This window comes from Macrobrachium nipponense, chromosome 27 (genome assembly GCF_015104395.2).
Source record: "Macrobrachium nipponense isolate FS-2020 chromosome 27, ASM1510439v2, whole genome shotgun sequence".
Taxonomy (NCBI): domain Eukaryota; kingdom Metazoa; phylum Arthropoda; class Malacostraca; order Decapoda; family Palaemonidae; genus Macrobrachium; species Macrobrachium nipponense.
The window spans coordinates 77,605,124-77,628,110 of NC_087216.1; the positions used below are offsets into that span (position 1 = coordinate 77,605,124).

The 22,987-nt window shown below is 48.1% G+C and overlaps 1 protein-coding gene across 1 annotated transcript; it reads right to left on the reverse strand.

Annotated features, from left to right (window-relative positions):
• Positions 1–1,886: 1,886 nt before the first annotated feature.
• Positions 1,887–20,803, reverse strand: LOC135200743 (tigger transposable element-derived protein 1-like). Its single transcript, XM_064229347.1, has 2 exons — positions 20,788–20,803; positions 1,887–2,689 (listed from the first exon to the last, which is right to left on the reverse strand). The coding sequence occupies exons 1-2, from the start codon at positions 20,801–20,803 to the stop codon at positions 1,887–1,889; spliced, it is 819 nt and encodes a 272-aa protein (XP_064085417.1).
• Between the last annotated feature and the right edge of the window lie 2,184 nt (positions 20,804–22,987).

The following is a 22,987-nucleotide window of genomic DNA, read 5'->3' on the forward strand; positions in this document are numbered from 1 at the left end:
GCCGATCAGAACGCACCCTCCACTGCACTAACACTAAAATCACTTCTTACCTTTCAATAGCTCGTATTTTGAGCTACATTCCTTTGTCTTCAAATTGCAATATGAATTTGAAGATTCTGTGAAGTAAGAAGGAGATGAGGTATACACACTACTAGTATTGTTAAATGCTCTAACTGCTCGTTAGTACGAGAGCTATAAAAACTTCTAATGGAAGCGTAACTAATTCTATTCCTGACACTTCCTCAAGAAGGAAGTTAGCTCAATCAATTCTAACATTTACTACACGCTATTATGAATAAATATTAAAATTTTCCTTCTCGCAAACTATGTGAGTGTCTACCGAAAAGTTCGGTAGTTACACGTAAACAATTCTTCAAAATTTTTGAAGCCAAAGTTATTAAAACAAATTAATATGCGTATGCCGAACCAAAGATCCAGTACTTCCCTGCAAAAGATAGCCCAGAAGATCGATGGCGATGAAATCCAAAAATCAAGTCAGGAGGAACTGCAAACGTTGTTTACATTCCAAGCGACAGAAAAAATATGAATAGAAAACGGGAATGGTTCCTAATCCTGCCACCCAGGGCAGGACGGTAGATCACCTGACCTACCTGCAGCATGTGCCGCGAAATTTGAATTTCTGTCGGGGACGACGGAGTCTTAGCTATGTATATATCTGACAGGTAAGTTGATTGTATGAAATTTTATAGTACTATTCATGCTACGTAGTAATAATGTTTGGAATATACGTAACATTCATTTTCAATACAAAATATCATCGTTATTTTGGTAGTGAATAATAGTTTAGAATTATCAGAATACCAAAATACGTTTTCCTTTAAGTCAACGCGTTTAGGAAAAAACATGACATAGAATCGGCTTTTGCGACTTCGTTCATTTTGATATTTTTTAACAATACAAATAACTATCATTTGTACTACCAAAACCATCTCACATAACTAATTTTTCGTAAGATATGTTGTTGCAAAAGCTAGCTTATACATAAAAAGGCTTTTATAATTTAAGTCATCTTAGATATACATATGTACCCAACTTCATTGTGGCAAATTTACTAGTTTCCTCGGATATTGAAATACTTTAGCATCATTCAAACACTTTAATAATTATAATGCATAAATACTAGGCTATACATATATACATCATATACAAATACTACATACAGTTATATACACATACTTTTACACACAAAGTTAATCATATGAGTGAGTAGTGATCAGACGACAGCTGTGCACTGAACTACGTACGTACTACATACCTGTAAAAATAAAAAGAAATTTGTTAAAACCAAATACATTAGTATATGTGCTGTACCACCTTAAACTGTCATGCTAAATCACTTTATGTATACGTATAGCAATATTTCAAAGTTTAATGGTAAATATTACATAGAGCAAATTGGTACTGTACTCACCAGTGATCAATGTTGACTGAAGATACTAATGATGGTGAATTAGCTGTGCAGTCGAATGAAAATGAAGATAAGACTGCACAGCAAAGCAGAGGAGTTACGTCTCCTCTGGGGGCGTCCCTTCCTCCTCTTCAGGAGGCGTTTCAGGGGCTGGAGGAGACTTCTTCGCCACTGAAAAATAGCTTGTGATGGGCAGCTGCTGCACCTGCTTCCTCATGGTGCTCAGAAGGTGTGCATAGGGACTCAGTGCCCCATCAATGCTATTGATGAACTTTAAGGCACGTTCTACGCAAGGATCCCGTTCCAAAATGGTCTCCTTCGTCTCCTAATATAATTGTTCAGACAGTCCAAGGTAAGACCCCCATCCTCATCCCCCTCGTTCCCTGAACCTGTTGAGTTTTCGTCGTCGTCGATGACAGAGTCAATCATTTCTTCCAGATCCTGGTCCATTAAGAGTTCAGAGTGTGTCGATCAGGGATCCCACTTCATCCTTGGTGATGTCGTCGAATCCTTGTCCACCAAGGATTTTCGCCAATTTGATGGCATAATCTATTGCAGAATGCTGAATTTCTTGTGGAGAAAATCCCTTGTAATCGTTCACACACTTCGGCCACAACTTCTTCCAGCAGGAATTCAGGGTCTCTTTCTTCATATCCCTCAATGACCTATCGATGACGTTCAGACAGGTAGCGATCGTGAATTTTCGCCAATAACCTTTCAGCGTGAATTCACTGTTGTCATCCATTGCCTTGACTAGGTGATCGAGGGAGTTCCGGGTGTGTAGTGCGTTAAAGGCACAGATTACGCCCTGATCCATGGGCTGCAGAAGAGAGGTGGTGTTCGCAGGGAGGAACTCGATCTGGACTCCCTCATAACAAAGATCAGCAGGGTGGCCACCGGCGTTGTCCATAAGCAACAAGACCTTGAACTCCATACACAAGTCGCTGAGGTATTGCTTAACTTGTGGAATGAAGCTTTGAAGGAACCACCGTTCCGTAAGGACTTTGGTGATCCAGGCCTTGGAGTTATGCATCCAAAACACCGGCAGCGTATGCATATTTTTATTCTTGAGGGCCCTGGGTTTAGCGGACTTGTAAATTAAACCTGGCTTCAACATGAAGCCTGCCGCATTGCCCCACATGATAAGGGTCACCCTATCCTTGTGTGCCTTGAAACCCGAAACTCTGGCTTCGTCTTTCATATATATGTACGTGACTGCATCCTCTTCCAGAAGAGCCCAGTCTCGTCCATACTGAAGACCTGAAAAACATAAAAAGATTAAAATGAATAAAGTATGTACGTAATGCTAATGATGTTTGAAATTGAAAAAAAAAATAAAAATAAATAAAGGAATTCAGTTAAAATGATATTGTTATGATACAATAGTTTCATACATACTTACCTAGCAGATATATACATAGCTAAGACTCCGTCGTTCCCGACAGAAATTCAAATTTCGCGCACTCGCTACAGGTAGGTCAGGTGATCTACCGGCCTGCCCTGGGTGCAGGACGAGGAACCATTCCCGTTTTCTATCATATTTTTTCTCTTCCACCTGTCTCCTTGTGGGAGGCTGGGTGGGCCCCTAATCGTATATTTGTTCCGACACGGCATACAAACCTTCGGTCCTTTTACAATAGGAAGGTACTAGCGGCAGCTGGATAGGTCGTAAGCTTTCGAACAAGGGGTTCGGTAGTTAACGCTTGTCCGACAGGCGCAGCGCGCGCGACTGGGAGGTAAAACAAATCACTTTTGCTTTCGGCCTGCTGGCGTGTAGACGTGTATCATCGCTCTCTGCCCGCTTCATCGTCGTTGCTTTCGCATGGTTGTGTTTTTCTTTTTCTATTTATCTAGTGAAACTGAATTGTAAGTACAATCATTTCATATTTATTTGCCATTGAATTCAATTGTGAATTAAAGGATCTTGGTTTCTCCACGCCCTCCAATTACCCGAGTGCGGGACTGAAGGGTGTAAGTGCAGGAATTCATTTTTCCCAGAAATGATCCTCCCGTATTGTGTATGCTCGGTGCCGAGGGCGGAGAGCGCTCGCTCCGAGCTTATATTTTGGTTGGGGAAATGTGTAGATGAAAATCGTAAAAGTAAGTGCCCTTTTCATTTATTTTTTTTGACCTGTATTGCTCGTTGCCGAGCGAATGCGCTCGGCACGAAAACTTATTCTGTATGGAAGTGAATCGCATGTACAGTATTCTTTTTCATTTTCATATATTTATTTTGATTGTAGCAATACTCATTTTGGATCAGTTTCCGCTCTTACCCTCCCGGAAATTGATCCTTTCCCTTTTTATTTGAATGAAGTGAAATCGCAAGTGCAGTTCTTTTCATTTTCATATTTTATTGAGATTGCATTATTTACTTGGATCATGTTTCCGCTATTTCCCGGGAATTGATCCTTCCCCTTTTTATTTTGTATGAAGTGAAATCGCAAGCGCAGTATTCTTTTTCATTTTTCATATATATTTGATTGCATCAATTCATTATGGATAAGGTTTCCGTTCATAATCGGGAATGGATCCTTTTACCCTTGCGCTCGGTACCGAGGGCGCAAATGCACTCGCTCCGAGCCCTTATTCATTGTGAAGTGAATCGTAATGCAAGATTCTTTTTCATGTTATTCCTTTTATTATTGATTGCATCAATATTTATTTTGGTTCAAGTTCCGCTCAGTCAGGGAATTGATCCTTATGCCCTTGGCAATTCGGTGCCGAGGCACGATTGCTCTCGGGCTCTTATTTTTATTGTTGGGTACATGGGTGCTGTGCGGGGGATGGGCAAGAATCCCCCCCCCCCACTCAGCTCCCACAGATGGCCCTTCCCCTTCGGGGGGGAGGTTATCTGGGGTTCTTCTCCTCGCCCGATCCGTCGACGCGCGAGGGAGGGCGCTCGGTGCCCGATGTACAATTGTATTCGGGTCTTCCGCTCGTTCTGTGTGGGGCTCACACCCCCGCGCGAGGGGACTTCCCCCCCACTAATCACTACTACTGTTATTTCCGCAGGTGCTATTGCCACGAGGGTGGACCTTGGTGAGGTATGGGCGTCCTTCGATTTGCAGGGCGTGCCTAGTGTCCAGGGGCGGCGGTTTCTATGTCTGGCCTGCTGTGGTCACCCTGGAGTGGTGACCACGGCAACGATATCGACTCCATGTGACGACGTCCCTCCTCACCTGGTGTACTCGCCTCACGTGGTAACAGTCTTGCCTACAGCCGCTGTGAAGTGCTGTTCGCCGTACCGAGAGGGGGGCGTGCCGCCAGCCTGCTCGTTGGTTGCCACCTGCCAGCGACCACACTTCCGCTGCCCTAGAGCTCGCCCTGGACCTGCCGCCGGTACCAGGATGTTGCTGGCTGCTGATCCACCTCCTGTATTTCCGGTGCTGCCTGCGTACCTGCCGATTCTGTACGTGACTGGTCCATGCAGTTGCTGCGCTGGGCTGCCCTGCCTTGTTGCTGCGCTGCTTGTCCTGCGTTGCTGTGCTGGCTGTGCCTCTGTTCCTGAGATGCCCATACCTGCTGACGTCGTCCCTGTTCGTGTGGTACTACCCCAGACTTTGGTCTGTCTGTACAGGTGCGTCCAGGCCCTGTGGCTTCGGCTACAGCAGCCCCGGCTCCGCCCTGGATGGCAGATCTTAACGTCTGTCCTGAGGAGGCTGACGAAGAAGAGGAGGAACGTCGCCTTCATCTTCTTCATCGTCGTCGCTGCCGCCTCTTCCCCTTCGACTTCTAAGGCTTCACAGCCGAGGAAGAAGAAGGTTGCCAATCCTCCCTCCTAAGAAGTCTTCCCTCGGGAGCTTCTCGGGGGACCCGTCTCACCTCGGTGGGACGGGAGGGTTCCTTCCGCTGGTTCCTCCTGCTCCTTCGGGAGCGGGGCCCGTCTCTTCTTTCCGCAAGGAAGAAGACTACGGGGACCAGAGGGTATCGGCTAACACTGGTACTTCCTCGCTGGTGTCAGTGGTTCTGCCACTGCATCAGGGTCCGTCTTCGGCCTCAGTCGTTCGGGAGCGGTGGGGAGGTACCGAGTGTACGGTCGCCTACCAGCGACCGTGCAGCCAGGAACCAGACCTCTGAGCCCGCTCAGCGTAAGTTCATGGCACGGAGCGGAAAGACTGGTGACAGCCGCTCACGCGACTCTCACCAGACCAGCTCTGGCTCTCGCGGCGACCAGCTGGCTACCCGGGATGACGTGACGGTCCACGACCGGCCACGGGCTAAGGCTGGGAAGAGATCCCCCCGTTCGCCGGTGCCAGCCACGGCTGGAACCAGCGACGTGACGTGCCGTGAGGACAAGCACCGGTCTCACTATGACAGTGGAGCCTGCAGGTCGCCTGACCATCGCTCTCACAGAGAGCGATCGGGTACGGCAACCAGCACCAGCTCTTCTGACACTCGAGATCGGGGCCGCTGTGCTCAGTCCAGCCGTTCTCCACAGCGAGACGGTTCGACCAGGCCTGCAGCTCGATCGCCACCGCGGGTTGACGATTGCCTGCAGCCCTCCAAGCCTGCTGGTTCTGCCACCAGGGAGCGGAGGGAGCGTCAGGTCTGCCTCTCCCGTACCTTCAACCTCCTCGGGTTACACCGGAGGAGCGAGGTATTGAGGAGTGATCGTGAGGGGTGCGCCCCTCATGATCCCACCACAGACCCGCCCTACGTGCCAGGCACGGTTCTTGGACTGGCCAGGACATAGTGCAAGTGGATGGAGAAGACCGAGAGGGCTGTCGCTGTTCCCCCTTCTTAGGAGGAAGGTTCTCGGAATATGCTCTTGTTCGAAGGGCTTAACGGTCCCCTACTCCTGCAAGATGCTGTGACTTCCGAGATCCAGAGGAACTTTGCCGAGGTTATGGCGCTGATTCGTCAGCACAACGACCTCGGGGAAGGATCGCCTCTCCCACCAGCAGAGCCAACGTCTCGGCTCGAGTTGTTTTGGGGCCACGAGAGGGAACCCAAATCGACGGTGGGTCTGCCGCGATTGGACCTTGCCGACTGTGTTTGAACCAGGTAGTCTCTCGCCTCCGGACAAGAAGGCTCTCTCAGTTCTGGCCGGCCGAACAGCCACTTCACTTCCTCTACTGCGACAGAGGCGTTTCTACGTGTCTTCGGACACCGTATTTGAATACCCCTTCGGTCCTCCTGAGAGGTTTCGACCTCGACGAGGACTGGAATGAGTCGGAGGACGGTATCGGCTCTCTCCTGTCAGGTGTCGATCAGCCCCACCCAGACGACGTTCACAGTGGCGGCAGACCCTTACCTACAGTATGAGTTCGTAACCCTCCTCGGGAAAACGTTTTCTCCTGACGATACGTTTTCCCAGACTCTCAGAGGCCATCGCCGTAAGGCGATGGCTGCTCCTTTTCTTCTCCAACTGCTAGTTCTGCTGGGAAGGCGAGCCAGTATCCAATTCCTCCCCCATTCCCTCTCTCCTTACGGCTACGAGGGAAAGGGGAGGGATCGTACAGAGATTTCTCTGTAAGATCCCACGTTAGGGGGCTGCGCTACCGGGGGACCCGGACGCCCCCTCGGGTCCTACCTGACGTAAGCCCCGGTCGTTGAGGAGGGATCCTGCCCCTTTCTCGATTTCTACGGGAATCGAGAGGACCACCAGCCGATATCGTTTGACGAATTCGGTGGGGGTTTTGCAGAGTGCTTAGAATTCTACGGAATTTCTAGCGCACTCAGAGTGTTCGAGTTTTTTACGATCTCCAAACACTTAGGCGAGACCACGGTCCAAAGTGAGCGAGAATCCCCGATAATTGTTACACGATAATCGGGAACCTCGCCTATGCTCGAATTCCTGTAATTTCTAGCATTTGGAAGAAGACTGCTGCTGAAAGAAGAGTATCTCACAGTAGGCGATTAACCTGGAATAGAGAAGAACAGCGGGAACTTCCAGTTTGGCTTGAACTATCGTCCTCGGTATTCTGTTCACCATTGAAGCTTTCCTTTGGGAAAGACTTCTCCTTCACTCTCTTGACTAGAGAACGAAGGCGGTCGATCTCCAATCCTTATTCTCATTCCTCGAGGGGAAAAGAATTTAGGATGGAGGTCGTGGTACAGAGCCTACAAATATACTAAGTATATTACCCTCGCGACATGATTCTTTTAACAGTTGAATTGTCCGTGGGGTAGGCGCATACCGTAGTTAACTCTACGGTTTGTGACCAAGACGAATTTGTATCTTAATTGACTGCAACTCGGGGTTGCCTGCAACCTTCCAGCAGTTATCAGTTTCGATTTTAGATACTTGGTATTGTCACGACACACCAAATCAGCTTTTGTATTTACCGAATCAGTTTCGTTTAAATATAATTGCTCGACGTATTCTTTATGCTCGATGGTTCTAGCCGAACACATTCCTTCGTGGAAGGATTAACTGGCAACTCAGGATGACGAGTCACCGAGAGCTACTGCGTATTGAACTGCCTGATAGCAGCTCAGTATCAGCTAGGTCTCCGAGATGCATGGTCGGTTACGTCTCTCTCTCCCCTGGTTTGATGACTACCGACCGTATCTCTACCCAACAACATATCATGGACTTAGGTCTCTGATAACGGGGATTCTCGCAATAATGAAGGACCATCTACTGCTGTGACGCTCGATTGCATCGCCTTCGACATTGCGAGAATTTTCAACAGAGATATCTCTTGGACTCTTTCATCTTTCTGTTTACCTGCACGGTAACAGAAGTCTGTACTAGTCTCCCCGCTGCATCGCACCACGATAATGCGAATGATTTTTGCAGACATCTGAGTTTGTCTTCAAAATATCTCGTATTCGTAGTGTGCAATTATTCATTGTTTGCCCCGAATTAACAGATGTGTCAGAAGACATCGCCTACTCTCCGACCTGACAGATCTACTTCCAAATGTTCAGCCCATGAGAGCAGTTTTCTTCAGGCAGTATTTCCCTGTGTCTTCATTACTGAAAAGCGCTCCGCTTTTATTGCAACTACGATCCTCAACGGACAGCAATGAATAGCGGTTAGCGTTCTCAGTCTTTGTAGCACAGGTTCAGAATCTTGAGAATCCTTCTCTCGTTCAGCTGTGAAGACGTAGGTTGCATTTTCTGTACACCTTCGTCTTCAACGACACATAGTTTTGTTTCTCCTTAGCTGAGAATCAACTATACTATGAGATATCTTGCCATCAGGGACCTCGGTCTAGAAGGCAATTGACTTTCGCCTGTTGGCACATGCCTTAAGAGAATCATCACCTCACCTTCTGGCATCGGTGACGAACAAATTATTTGTTTAGTCTCTTGACATAACCCTTTTAGGCGAAGGTCACGTGACTTGCTTGGGTGCTTGGACAACTTGCCTCCTACCGAACGCAGTCAGTCGGCAGCTGTCGAGCGCCCCAGTCAGTTACGAACTTCGCTGTGGACTTAGTTCGGTTGTTCCATAACAGTCTTTTTTCTTCGTCCTAACGGCTTGTCACAGTACCCATACCATCGACAACCCACCATTGAGTTGTCGGTGTCCTATCCACTACCGAAAAGAACTTCACTGCATGGGGATAGGAGAATGTGAGACACTTCGCTGCAGACGGATAGACCAGTATGGGGACAGGACATCACCGAAGTCGAGAAGAGGGATAGGTCATACGACACATTCCCTTCTTTTCCTCTGAGTAATTGCATGACTTTTTCCTGCGAAGTCAAGCATCCAGGGGATGGGGATTCATGACGCTCGATTTCGTACCGACTTCGGTAGCGAAGACTCAGAACCCTTCGGTTCCTGACGATCGGTTAGAGTCCTTCACAATCCCCTCCCCCTAATGGACTTCACCGCCTTCGATGCGAAGGAGATGCTGCTTTGTCCTGTGAAAGCGCAGTCTGAAGAAACTCGACATCCCAGACTGAGTGTTGAAGACTCTTCGTCAGCACCAAGATGACCTAGAAGTACACTCCCTCGAGTTGCACAAGAACTTCTACGTGGCGCAGGTACTGAAGGCAGGGGTCTGGTACAACCAGACCACTGGCACCTCCTTCTACCGTTTGGATATTGCCCACAGGTCCTTGGATCGTTTTCCTTGGGACCCGTGGTGGCTGCTCAACACTTGTGTAGCTACCCAGACCCTAGCAGGCTGAACAGCATCGAGTCCTGGTGTGACTGTAAGAATAGATAATGAATGAGAGAGTGACTGGCTTCTCTTCCTATCTTTTTCTCCCCACTACCTGTTGGGTAGTAAGGGATACGGTCATCACCTTGCTGGATAAGGGAGGACGAGATGCAGGTGAGCTACTCGACAGAGCCCCATCCTATCCCTTTCACTAGGGATGGGAGCGAATAATCCACCCACTTCCTCCTACAAGGGGGGTGGGGGGGGGGAAGTGGATGCCAACAAGAGACAAACCATAACTTTATGTTGCCTCTTGCAAATAGGAATTGTTCTTGTTTACTGGTACGAAGAGATACGCTTGCCTCTCTCTTAGTACTTGGTCCAGAGGTCTGACCATTGATCCTGCGGTGCACACCCCGATCAATCGGACAGAGGCTTGGATCCCTCCCTCGCTCTTACGACCAGGGAGGCATTCCAAGGTTGGGCGAACACCAGTCTGTTCACAAAAGACTCAGATTCCTCACAAGAAGTGAGTCTTCCTATTGTAAAAGGACCGAAGGTTTGTATGCCGTGTCGGAACAAATGACAATTTGTCCAAAATTGCATTTTTCCTAACTATACAAACCTGAGGTCCTTTTACACATAGTCCCCACCTCATGCCACCCCTCACTCTGCAGTTTTTGCTTGGGCCAAAAGCAAAAGTGATTTGTTTTACCTCCCAGTCGCGCGCGCGTGCCTGTCGACAAGCAGTTAACTACGAACCCCTTGTTCGAAAGCTTACGACCTATCCAGCTGCCGCTAGTACCTTCCTATTGTAAAAGGACCTCAGGTTTGTATAGTTAGGAAAAATGCAATTTGTTTTGGACAAATTGTCATATCTGCCAGGTAAGTATGTATGAAACTTTATTGTATCATAACAATATCATTTTCTTAAATCAACTTACCTGTCAGATATATACATAGCTGATTGGCACCCTTCGGTGGAGGGTAAGAGACAGCTACTTCTGGAATGAGACAGGTAAACAACATATGTTGTAGGTATAAAAAACCTTGGTTCCTACCTGATAGGTGGTAGACTTTGTGGCTGTAGCCAGGAGTCTGCATCACCTCAAGAAACTTTAGCGAGATATGTGATCTATGGCCAAGAGTTCTTGTGGGTCTGCCGAAGGGGTCTTATCCACTTACTCGGCAGAGCCTGAAAGGACTTGTCAATGGTGCTGATCCACTTATATGACAACACACCTTATGAAGGAGCACACAACCAATCCCGACCACCTGATCCTAACCACCATGTTAGTATTAAAAATTGCTCCGAGTTATCCCCAAACTCTTCACAACAACCATAACTCTAATCCAAATTGCACACACGCACATTAATTTCCATTTTCCAAAAAAAAAAAAAAAAAAAAAAAAAAAAATTTATGATACTCATCTAATAAAAGATATCACAAGAGTTCCTTACTGAACGAAAGTGACCTGGCCGCCTGTGCGGCACCTGCACCTGCTCAGCAGAAAGTCTAAAACGTATCTATTAGACTTATGCATCATTTAAAGATTGGTGTTAGCTCCTGTACCCAGGATTGTGCCCGCAGACACGAAGGACTAAAGAAAAACATTTTTCGTAGGTCACACGAACGTCCTTTAAATAGTGAGAAGCAACACTGAATTACACCTCCAATATGTCGCTTCCAAGATATTCTTTAGTGACATATTTCTCTGAAAAGAGAGAGACCGTAGCTACTGCTCTCACCTCATGAGCTCTCACCCTCAGGAGTTTTCAAAGAGTCATCCGTGCAAGCCTTATGAGCGTCGGTAATGACGTTCCTGACAAAAAGGCTAAAGCATTCTTGGACATAGGTTCTTGATGGATCCTTCACCGAGCACCAGAGACCTTGTCTAGAACCTCCCAACTGTTTCTTTCTCTGCATGTAAAACTTTAGAGCCTTACTCGGGCAAAGAGACCTCTCAGTTTCCCTGCCGACGAGACCCGATAAGCCTTTAACTTCGAAGTTTCTCGGCCAGGGATTCGAAGGATTTTCATTCTACGCCCAAAAATAAATCTTTGAATGAACAGATGGCTGAATCTAGTCTGAATCCCACTTTATCACTAAGGGCGTGCAGTTCACTAACTCTCTTAGCCGTCGCCAGTGACAAAAGAAACAAACATTTTCTCGTTAGGTCACGAAACGAGGCCAAATGCAGAGGTTCAAATCTTGCTGAGGACAAGTACTTCAGGACCACGTCGAGATTCCAGTTAGGGGGAGATGTAATCTTAGACTTAATGGTCTCAAAAGATCTAATCAGATCGTGTAGATCTCTATTATTTGCCAGATCTAGGCCTCTATTTCTAAAGACGGCCGAAAGCATACTCCTATAGCCCTTTATAGTGGCTACGGAGAGACGAGATTCCTCTCTCAAATATAACAGAAAATCAGCGATTTCTGTTACAGAGGTACTGGAGGAGGACAACTTCTTCGACTTGCACCACCTTCTAAATACTTCCCACTTCGACTGGTAAACTCAGATAGTGGAAGTTCTCCCGGGCTCTAGCGATCGAGCTTGCCGCCTTGCGAGAAAAGCCTCTCGCTCTGACAAGTCTTTCGATAGTCGAAAGGCAGTCAGAGCGAGAGCGGGGAGGTTTTGATGAAACCTCTCGAAGTGTGGTTGTCTGAGAAGATCCTTCCTTTGTGGGAGGGATCTGGGGAAGTCTACCATCCACTCCAGCACCTCCGTGAACCACTCTTGAGTCTGGCCAAAAGGGGGCTATCAGGGTCATTTTCGTCCCCTTTGATGTCACAAACTTCCTGAGCACTTGCCCCAGAATCTTGAATGGGGGAAATGCGTAAACGTCTACATGAGACCAATCTAGAAGGAAGGCGTCTACTTGTTAGAGCTCTGGGGTCTTCTACTACTGAGCAAAAGACTTCCAGTCTTTTTGAGAGGAACGTGGCAAAGAGGTCGACATGAGGAGTCCCCAAAGAGACCAGAGACTCCGACATACTTCTGAGTGGAGGGTCCATTCGGTGTGAAGGACCTGGTTCCTCCTGCTCAGCCTGTCTGCTCTCACGTTCCTTACTGGCCTTGAACAAACCTCGTCAAAAGGGAGATGTTCCTCTGGGATGTCCACAAAAGAAGGTCTCTTGTGAGCTTGTATAGGCATACGAGTGTGTCCCTCCTTGCTTTCGAATGTAGGCAAGGGCGGTTGTGTTGTCCGCATTCACTTGGACTATCTTGTTCCTCCCTAAAGGCTCGAAGCTCTTTAGGGCCAGGTGTACGGCAAACAGCTCTTTGCAGTTTATGTTGCCAGGACACTTGAAAAGCATTCCAGGTGCCTGACACCTCTCTCTTTCCCAAGGTTGCTCCCCAACCTTTTTCCGACACGTCGGGAAGGAAAACAATACAAAGTGGGGGCAACCACCATTCTAAGTGGTGTTTTCATCCAAACTGGAATGGGAAAACTGTCTGAAAGGAGTCCTGTCTTCATATTCCAAGATCTTCTGAAGAAGAACTGAAGAGGACGGAGATGAAGTCTTCCTAGAGGAAAGAACTGTTCGAGCGAGGAAAGGGTCCCTAATAGGTCTCAACCATTCCCTCGCTGAAGTACTTGTTTCTTTCCCTAAGAAGAGAGAGACTTTCTCTAAGCCTCTCGTTAGTCTCTCTTGAGAAGGAAATACTCGAAAACCCCGAGAATCCATCCGAATCCCCAGATAGACCAAGTTCTGGCTGGATCAGTTGGACTTCTCGAGGTTCACGAGCAATCCTAAGGTCTTTATCAGGTTTAGTGTCAAAGCAAGGTCCTCCAAACACTGTTTCTCTAACTTTGCTCTGATGAGCCAGTCGTCCAGGTACAGAGAGATACTGATACCTTTCAGGTGAAGCCATCTCGCCACATTTTTCATCAGGCTCGTGAAGACCTGAGGAGCCGTGGAAAGGCCAAAACACAAGGCTCTGAATTGGAAGATCCTTCCCCCGTCATGAAACGGAGGTACTCTTCGACGAAGGATGAAGCGGGACGTGAAAATAGGCATCTTGGAGATCCAGAGACACCATCCAATCCCCTTGGCGAAGAGCCGCAAGGACTGATGCAGAAGTCTTCATGGAGAACTTCTGTTTTCTGAACAAACTTGTTCAAAGCGCTGACATCTAGAACTGGTCTCCAGCCCCCCGAGGCTTCGCGACCAAGAAAAGGCGATTGTAAAACCCTGGGGAGCTTTGATCCAGCACTAGCTCTATTGCTCTCTTGTCCCACATTTGATCCACCATTCGTTGAAGAGTATCTTTCAACACAGGATCCTTGTAATTGGTGGACAATTCCCGCGGAGTTGACGTCAGGGGAGGATTGTCCAGGAAAGGAATGAGGTATCCTTTCTGTAGAACAGACATTGACCAAGCGTCTGTATCGATGAGAGTCCAGGCTTCCGCAAACCCCCGGAGCCTGGCACCTACTGGTGTTTGGAGGAACGCAGCTTCACTTTCCCCTTTTAAAAGGGACGGGAAAGAAAGCCCTTTTTTTTTTTTTTTTTTTTCTAACCTCTCTTCTCATCGCTTTCCTTTTAGGAGAAGCTCTAGAGGGAGGACCTCCTCGAAAGGGCTGCAGTGTATTAACACCTTTCTTCTCTCCCACCGTCACTGGTCTCTTTTTCCTAGACGATTGAAGGAGAAGATCCTGTGTCGCTTTCTCCGTCAGCGAACGGGAAATGTCCCTCACCAACTGCGAAGGGAACAGAAAGTCAGACCTGGGGGCGAATAACAATGCTGCCCTTTGCGAATGAGAAACTGCTTTCGTCAGAAAAGCGCTAAAAACAGATCTCTTCTTCAAGAGACCGGCTCCAAATAAAGAAGAGACTTCCCCTGAGGCCGTCCTGTACCGCTTTGTCAATGCACGACAAGATCGAAAGGAGTACGTCAGGATCGAGTCCTTCCGAGGCATGGGCCTTCTTGGCACACCCCAAGGGACCAATCCAGGAAGTTGAAGACTTCCAAAATATGAAGAGTCCCTTGAGGAGATGATCCAACTCCGAAAGACCCCAAGTTATTCTTGCATTATGAAGGCTATGTCTCCTGGATGCGTCTACCAGACTGGAAAAGTCAGCTTCAGCCGAAGCTGGGAGAGTGAGCCCCATATTCTCCCCAGTCTGGTACCAAATACCTCTCTTGCCCGTAAGTCTAGCGGGAGGCATGCAGAACACTGTTCTAACTAACTCCTTTTTGGTTAGCATCCAGCTATCCAGAGACTGAAGAGCTCTCTTCATCGAAATCGTCGGCCTCATCTTCAGAAAAAGCCGACGACTTTGGCGTTCTTGGAGCATGAAAACAAAAAAGTGAGCGAGGAGAAGGAGGAGCGGCAGGGGTCAAGGCATCCCTGTATTCCTGAAGAAGGAGAGCTGTCAAAAATGATATTGTTATGTTACAATAAAGTTTCATACATACTTACCAGGCAGATATATACATAGCTAAGACTCTGTCGTCGCCGACAGAAATTCAAATTTCGCGCCCCTCGCTACAGGTAGGTCAGGTGATCTACCGGCCTGCCCTGGGCGGCAGGACTAGGAACCATTCCCGTTTTCTATCATATTTTCTCTCTTCCACCTGTCTCCTGCGGGGAGGCTGGGTGGGCCTTTAATTGTATATATCTGCCAGGTAAGTATGTATGAAACTTTATTGTAACATAACAATATCATTTTCATACAATCAACTTACCTGTCCAGATATATACATAGCTGATTGGCACCCTTTGGTGGAGGGTAAGAGACAGCTACTCATGGAATAGACAGGTAAACAAACTATGTTGTAGGTATAAATAAAACCTTGGTTCCTACCTGATAGGTGGTAGACTTCGTGGGTGTTTGCCCAGTAGTCTGCATCACCTCAAGAAACTTTAGCGAGATATATGCTCTATGGCCAAGAGTTCTTGTGGGTTTGCCGAAGGGGTCTTATCCGCTTACTCGGCAGAGCCTGAAAGGACTTTGTCAATGGGTGCTGATCCACTTATATGACAAATACACCTTATGAAAGAGCACACAACCAATCCCGACCACCTGATCCTAACCACTGTTAGAAATATAGATTGTTCAGAGTTATCCCCGAACTCTTCACAACACCATAACTCAAAAAACACACTACACACATACATAATTTTCAAAAAAAAATTTTATACTCATCTAATTAGATATGACAAGTCTCTTACTGAACAACAGAGACGGCCGCCCGTGCTAAACCAAGTCCTTTTTGTTAGAAGAGACTCCAGACCATATCTAAAAAGAAGGAAAGTATATACTTAAGGATTGGTGTCGGCTCCTGTACCCAGGATCGTATCCGCCGATACGAAAGGACCCAGAGAAAAACATTTCTCATAGGTCACACGAACGTCTTTCAAGTAATGAGATGCAAATACTGAGTTGCATCTCCAAAATGTCGTATCTATGATGTTTTTAAGCGACATATTCTTATGAAACGAGAGAGACGTTGCTACTGCTCTCACTTCATGAGCTTTCACTTTTAACAGTCGGAACTCTTCGTCAGGACAGATCTTATGCGCGTCTGTAATGACGTTTCTCACAAAGAATGCCAGAGCATTCTTGGACATCAGTCTTGTGGGGTCTTTTAACCGCGCACGCACCAAGACCTTGCCTAGAGCCTCCATCTGATGTCTTCCTCTGAAGGTAGAATTTCAGAGCTCTTATAGGGCATAGAGACCTCTCTGCTTCTCTGCCTACGAGACTCGATATGCCTTTTACTTCAAATGACTTAGGCCAGGGATTCGTGGGATTCTCGTTTTTAGCTAAAAACAGGGTCTTAAACGAGCAAATAGCTGAGTCCCCCTTGAATCCTACTTTATCCTGCAGAGCATGTAATTCACTAATTCTCTTTGCCGTAGCTAAAGATAATAGGAATAGGCATTTTCTGGTGATGTCTCTAAACGATGCCAGATGAGGAGGTTCGAACCTTTCGGATGAAAGGAACTTGAGAACCACGTCTAGGTTCCAGTTAGGAGGGACCGGTTCCTTAGACTTTGAAGTCTCAAAGGACCTTATGAGATCATGGAGATCCTTGTTATCTGCCAGATCTAATCCTCTATTCCTGAAGACTGCCGAGAGCATACTTCTGTATCCCTTTATTGTGGATACAGCTAGATGAGATTTCTCTCTCAGGAATAGAAGGAAATCCGCAATTTCCGCTACAGAGGTAGTGGAGGAGGACAACTTCTTAGTTCTACACCACCTTCTAAAAACCTCCCACTTGGACTGATATACTTGTCTAGTGGAAGGTTCTGCGGGCTCTCGCGATCGCGCTTGCAACTTTGCGAGAAAACCCTCCTCGCTCTGACGAGTCTTTCGATAGTCGAAAGGCAGTCAGAGCGAGAGCGGGGAGGTTTTGATGATACCTCTTGAAGTGTGGCTGTTTGAGAAGATCCATCCTTCTTGGTAGGGATCTGGGAAAGTCTACGATCCACTCCACCACCTCCATGAACCAGTCTTGAGCCGGCCAAAAGGGGGCTATCAATGTCATCCTCGTCTCCTTTGAAGCCACAAACTTTTTCAGCACTAGTCCCAGGATTTTGAATGGAGGAAAAGCGTAGACGTCTACGTGAGACCAGTCAGCAGGAAGGCGTCTACCATAAGAGCTCTGGGGTCTTCCACGACCGAGCAAAAGACTGCCAGCCTTTTGGAGATGAACGTGGCGAAGAGATCCACATGAGGAGTCCCCCACAGAGACCAGAGATCTTGACACACCTCTTCGTGTAGGGTCCACTCTGTGTGAAGGACCTGGTTCCTCCTGCTGAGCCTGTCCGCCCTCACATTCTTTTCTCCCTGAACGAACCTTGTAAGAAGGGAGATGTTCCTCTGAGACGTCCAAAGTAAAAGATCTCTTGTAAGTTCGTAAAGGAACGAGGAGTGAGTCCCTCCTTGTTTCCGAATGTAGGCGAGTGCTGTGGTGTTGTCCACATTTACTTGAACTACTTTGTTCGAAACAAGAGGTTCTAGACTCTTCAAAGCCAGGTGTACGGTGAAGAGCTCTTTGCAGTTTATGTGCCAAGACACCTGCGCTGTTTCCCAGGTGCCTGACACCTCCTTCGAGCCTAATGTTGCTCCCCAACTTTCTCCGACGCGTCGGAGTACAACACTAGGTCTGGGTTGGTCTGGATTTTTAGAGAGATTCCCTTTGTTCTCTTTCAGAGGGGGCAACCACCATTCCAAGTGCGGTCTTATCTCCACTGGAATGGGAAAAGGCGTCTGAAAGATGTCCGGTTTTCCAACTCCAAGACCTCTTGAGGAAAAATTGAAGCGGACGTAAATGAGTCTTCCTAGCGGGGAAGAACTGTTCGAGCGAGGAAAGGGTCCCTAGAAGGCTCAGCCATTCCTCGCCGATGTCTGTTCCTTCCTTAAGAAGAGAGAGACTTTCTGCAAACCTTTTGCGATTCTCTCTTTGCGAAGGAAATACTCGAAAACCCGAGAATCCATCTGAATCCCCAGATAGACTAAGTTCTGTCTGGGGGTCAGCTGCGACTTCTCGAGGTTTACGAGTAATCCCAACGATCTGATCAGGTCTAAAGTTAACGTAAGGTCCTCCAAGCACTGTCTCTCTGATCTGGCCCTGATGAGCCAGTCGTCCAGATACAGAGAGATATTTACTCATTTGAGGTGAAGAAACCTAGCCACATTCTTCATCAGGCTTGTGAAGACCTGAGGAGCTGTGGAAAGGCCGAAACACAAGGCTCTGAACTGAAAGATTCCTTCCCCCCGTCATGAAACGGAGGTACTTCTTCGATGAAGGGTGGATCGGGACGTGAAAATAGGCGTCCTGGAGATCCAGAGACACCATCCAATCTCCTTGTCGCATTGACGCAAGAACTGAGGCAGAAGTCTCCATCGAGAACTTCTCCTTCTGAACAAATTTGTTCAGAGAGCTGACGTCCTAGAACTGGTCTCCAGCCTCCCGAGGCTTTCGCAACCAGAAAAAGGCGGCGATTGTAAAACCCCGGGGAGTTTTGATCCAGTACTAGTTCTATCGCTCTCTGTCCCACATCTGATCCACCATCGATCGAAGAGAATCCCTCAGCACAGGATCCTTGTACTTGGCTGTTAGTTCCCGCGGTGTTGACGTTAGGGGAGGAGTGTTCATGAAAGGGATACGATATCCCTTCCTTATTACAGACATTGATGAAGCGTCTGCGTTTATAAGTGCCCAGGCCTCCACAAATCCCAGGAGCCTGGCACCTACTGGTGCTTGGAGGAGAGAAGCATCACTTTCCCTTTTTAAAGGGACGAAGGCAGACCTACCTCTCTTCTCAGGAGCCCTCCTTCTTGGCGGGAGCTCTGGAGGTCGGCCACCTCGAAAGGGCTGAACTGATGTACTCGGTCCCTTTCTTGTCCGTTGCAGTAGCAGGTTTCTTCTTCCTTGCTGACTGAGTCAGAAGGTCTTGAGTCGCCTTCTCAGTTAATGAACGAGAAATGTCCTTCACCAACTGAGAAGGGAACAAAAAGTCTGACAAAGGAGAGTACAGGAGCGCTGCCCTCTGAGAGTGGGAGACCGCTTTGGTCAAAAAGGCACTATAAACTGTCCTCTTTTTAAGAAGACCTGCTCCAAATAAAGAGGAGATCTCAACCGAGCCATCCTGAACCGCTTTGTCTATACAGACAAAATACACAGAAGGACTTCTGGTTCGAGTCCTTCAGAATCATGGCTTTCTGGACATCAACACCCCAAGGGACCAATCTAAGAAGTTGAAAACTTCCAATACATGGAAGAGTCCCTTGAGGAGATGGTCCAGTTCTGAAATGCCCCAAGTTATACGGGCAGAGTTCAAACCTTGTCTATGAGAAGCGTCAACTAAGGTCGAAAAATCCGCTTCTGTCGAAGACGGAAGAGAAATGCCCATATTCTCTCCCGTCTGATACCAAATGCCTCTTTTACCAGCTAGTCTCGCTGGGGGCATGCAGAAGACCGCGTTCTTACCAACTCCTTCTTCGACTTCATCCAATGAGTCTAATGACTGAAGAGCCCTCTTCATCGAAATGGCGGGCTTCATTCTAAGAAAAGACTAAGACTTCTTCGTCTTTGCACTCGAGAAAAGAGAGCGTGGAGAAGGAGGAGCGGCAGGGGTCAAGTCGTCTCCATATTCTTCTAGAAGCAAGGCTGTCAAAACTTTATAGTTCGACAGTCCTTCTCTTCCCTGATACTCGTCCTCCGAGTTTACTTCTAACTCGGGGTCTAGATGAGTCTCCACTGACACAGCAGTACGTCTTTTCCTCTGGGGGAGACAAACTCCTGATAGGAGAGGGCTAAGGGAATGATATTCCTTCCTCTCACAGCTTTAATAGTCTTGGAAGGCACAACAGCCTAGGTTCTTCTCTCTATAATTGGATGACGCCTCCCGCTTGGATGACGCTTCTCGTCCGCCAAGCGTCCTGGCTGACGCCTCCCGCTTGTCTGGCTGCTGACGTCTGGATGACGCCTCGTGCCTGGAAGACGCTTCGCTCTCAAACTGGCGTCCTAACTGGCGCCAATACCTTGGTTGGAGCCTCGCTTATAAGAAGCTTTAAATGACGCTTCATGCCTATAAGACGCCCTCACGTCTATCTGGCATTACGGTTCTGCCGAAAGGTTCCCTCGATCTCGCTCTAGAAACCAGACGCCTCTGCGGAACGTTTGGAAGCTTCACGTCTGCATGACGTCTCTCGCTTTGCAGGGGGAGAGAGGACGAGACTTCTTGATTGGAAGCGAAACGTCCTTCCTACGAGAGGATCCCTCGCTAACACTCCCACCAAAGAGGCTAGTTGTTCCTGTATCTGCCAAGAGAATCTTCCTTGAAGCTTCTCCCACGTCCTCTACAATCGGGGGAGAAGGAGTGGTAAAGCGTTCTTCCACGTCCACGTCGGGTGACGCTGACGCCACCTTCGCCTTTTTTAATAGACGAGGGAGCTTCATCTGAGAAACGCTCCGGGCTCGAATCCAATCAGGTTCTTTCAAATGCCGTTTCAGAGGACCTAGATAGATCCGACTCCTTCCACCCTCGTTTAGGTGAGGGAGAGGAGAGGATGAGAACACTCACGCAGGACGCTTTTTCTAAAGCGCCCCTGAGCAGCCTGCAACGAAACAGAGCCTGCTGAAGGGACGTCTGACCGTTGGGGATTCCCCACAACCTCCTTAAGGCTTTCGACTTTCCTTCTCCTCTGGGCATGGAGCTTGGAAGAGGTCTAGGCCTGGGAGCGTCGCAGGGACGATCAACGCCCCCTCCACAACACTGGGTAGAACTCACTTCACTGTAATGTTCACTTTCACTAGCCTTACCTTGTAAGTCCGCCATTTTGGACTTCATCTGCTGAATTGTAGTTTTCAGATTGGCGATTTCTGAGGCCGATTCCGAAAGTAAAGCTTGTGAATTAGACAAATAGGGAGAATCCAACTCATCAGGATTAGAATAAGGATCATAAAATGGCTCAATAGGCCTTGTACTCACACCTTTTCAAACGTCTATCCTAACCCTATCCCTCATCTAACTAAAATTCTTCAATAAGAAGTTAAAGTCTTTCCATTTCTTCTGTCTTTAATCCCTCACATTCATGACAAGTATTAGTTAGCAGAACACTGAAACCCCCTACATTTACGACATACAGTGTGAGGATCAACCAGAGAAGCTTTCGGTATCCTCACCCTGCAGCCTACATTGCACCACACGTTATTCAAACACTCACTATTTTGAATCAGACATTACTGGAAAATTCCAAAATTCCCAAAAACGCAAGTCCAAAATTCAGTCCAGCAGTTAGCGAAGTGCCAAAACACGATCCATATACGTCACTCCAAAAGCCGAGAATAAACGATGAATCAAAGGATGAAATCAAGAATCTAAGTCATGGAGGTATAATAGCAACATGTTGATACCACACCGGCGACAGAGAAAATATTGATAGAAAACGGGGAATGGTTTCCTAGTCCTGACCTGCCGCCCGCCCAGGGCAGGCCGGTAGATCACCTGACCTACCTGTTAAGCGAGTGGCGCGAAATTTGAATTTCTGTTTCGGGGACGACGGAGTCCTTAGCTATGTATATATCTGACAGGTAAGTTGATTGTATGAAACTTTATAGTTCGACAGCCCTTCGCTGCCGTGAGTTCTCGTCCATTCTGAGTCCCCTCTTCCATAAGAAGGATCAAAAAGGAAGATTCCAATTTTCAGATCTGGGTTCTTCCTGCCCCAATTTTCTCTCTCCTGTGCGGGAGACAAACTCCTAATAGGAAGAGGGGCTAAGAAAGCGTGTAACGGAGCCCTTATTGAATAAAAAGCAGAAAACGCCTCGCGCCTGCAAAGACCTCCTCGCGCTTGGTTTGGCGCCTCCGCTGCCTGTCCTGGCCTCCTCCGCTCCTGGCTGGCTCCTCCCAGCGCCTGGCTGGTCGGCCTCGCGCCTGGCTGGCGTCCTCGCGCCTGGCTGGCGGCCCTTCGCGCCTGGCTGGTCGCCTCGCGCCTTGGCTGGCGCCTCGCGCCCTTGGCTGACGTTTCGCCGCCTCACCCCCACCCCCCCTGGGGGCCCCGCCGTCGCGCCCTCTCTGGCGCTATATCCTTGTTAGGATGAACGCTTGTCTGGCCATGGCACCCGTCGCGCCTGGCTGAATCCTCGCGTCTGGCTGCTTATTCTCGCCGCTTTGGCTTGAACGGCTACTTGGCTTGGCAGAACGTATCCAAGTCTGGTCTAAATCCTCGCCCAACTCCTTGGGTAAAGCCTGCGTCGGCCGCTTATCTGGCGCTTCAATCCTATAAGACGCTTCTCGGTCTGGTAGAAAACTCACGGCTTGGCTGGCACCTCGCGATTTGTCTGTGGCGCTTCATATTTCGGCGTAATGACTCCCTATCGGAAGACATCTCACGCCTATAATATACCTCACACGTCCCACAGGAGCCTAACACCCTGGCGGGAGAAGGAAGGGCGAGACTTTCTTGGACATGAAGCCTTACGTCTTTTCTACGAGGTAGGAAGCTTTTGAAAGGACCTCCTACCAAGGGCGGATAACTGTTCTTCTTGCACAGCTAAAATAATCCTCTTGGAAGCTTCTCCGGCGTCTTCTTCAACGGGAAGAGGGAGACCTCGAAGGAGTTTTTGTCAAAGCCATGGGGACTGTCAAAACGCCCTCTTAGCCTTCTTGATCGAGGGAGGCGGCTTCTTCCAAGAAAAACGTTTGGGGCTGCTTGTAATCCAGCCAACACAGGTTGCTTTACCCGAGTTGCCTTTTCAGGGGCCTGGAAAGGTCCCGAATCCTTCCCATCCTCGTTTAGGCAGCGGGAAGGGAGGACTGGAACAAGAAAGCCACTCTCTGAGGACGCTTTTTCCTATAGCGGTCCTGAGCAAGCTGTTTCTAAACTAACAGAAGCCCAGGCTGAAGGGACTGCCTGACCGGGAGGGGGGAATTCTCCAGCCCAACCTTCCGTACGGTCTTTTCAACTTTTCTTCTCCCCATCTGGGCTTGGGAGCTTGAAAGAGGTTCCTAGGCCTGGGG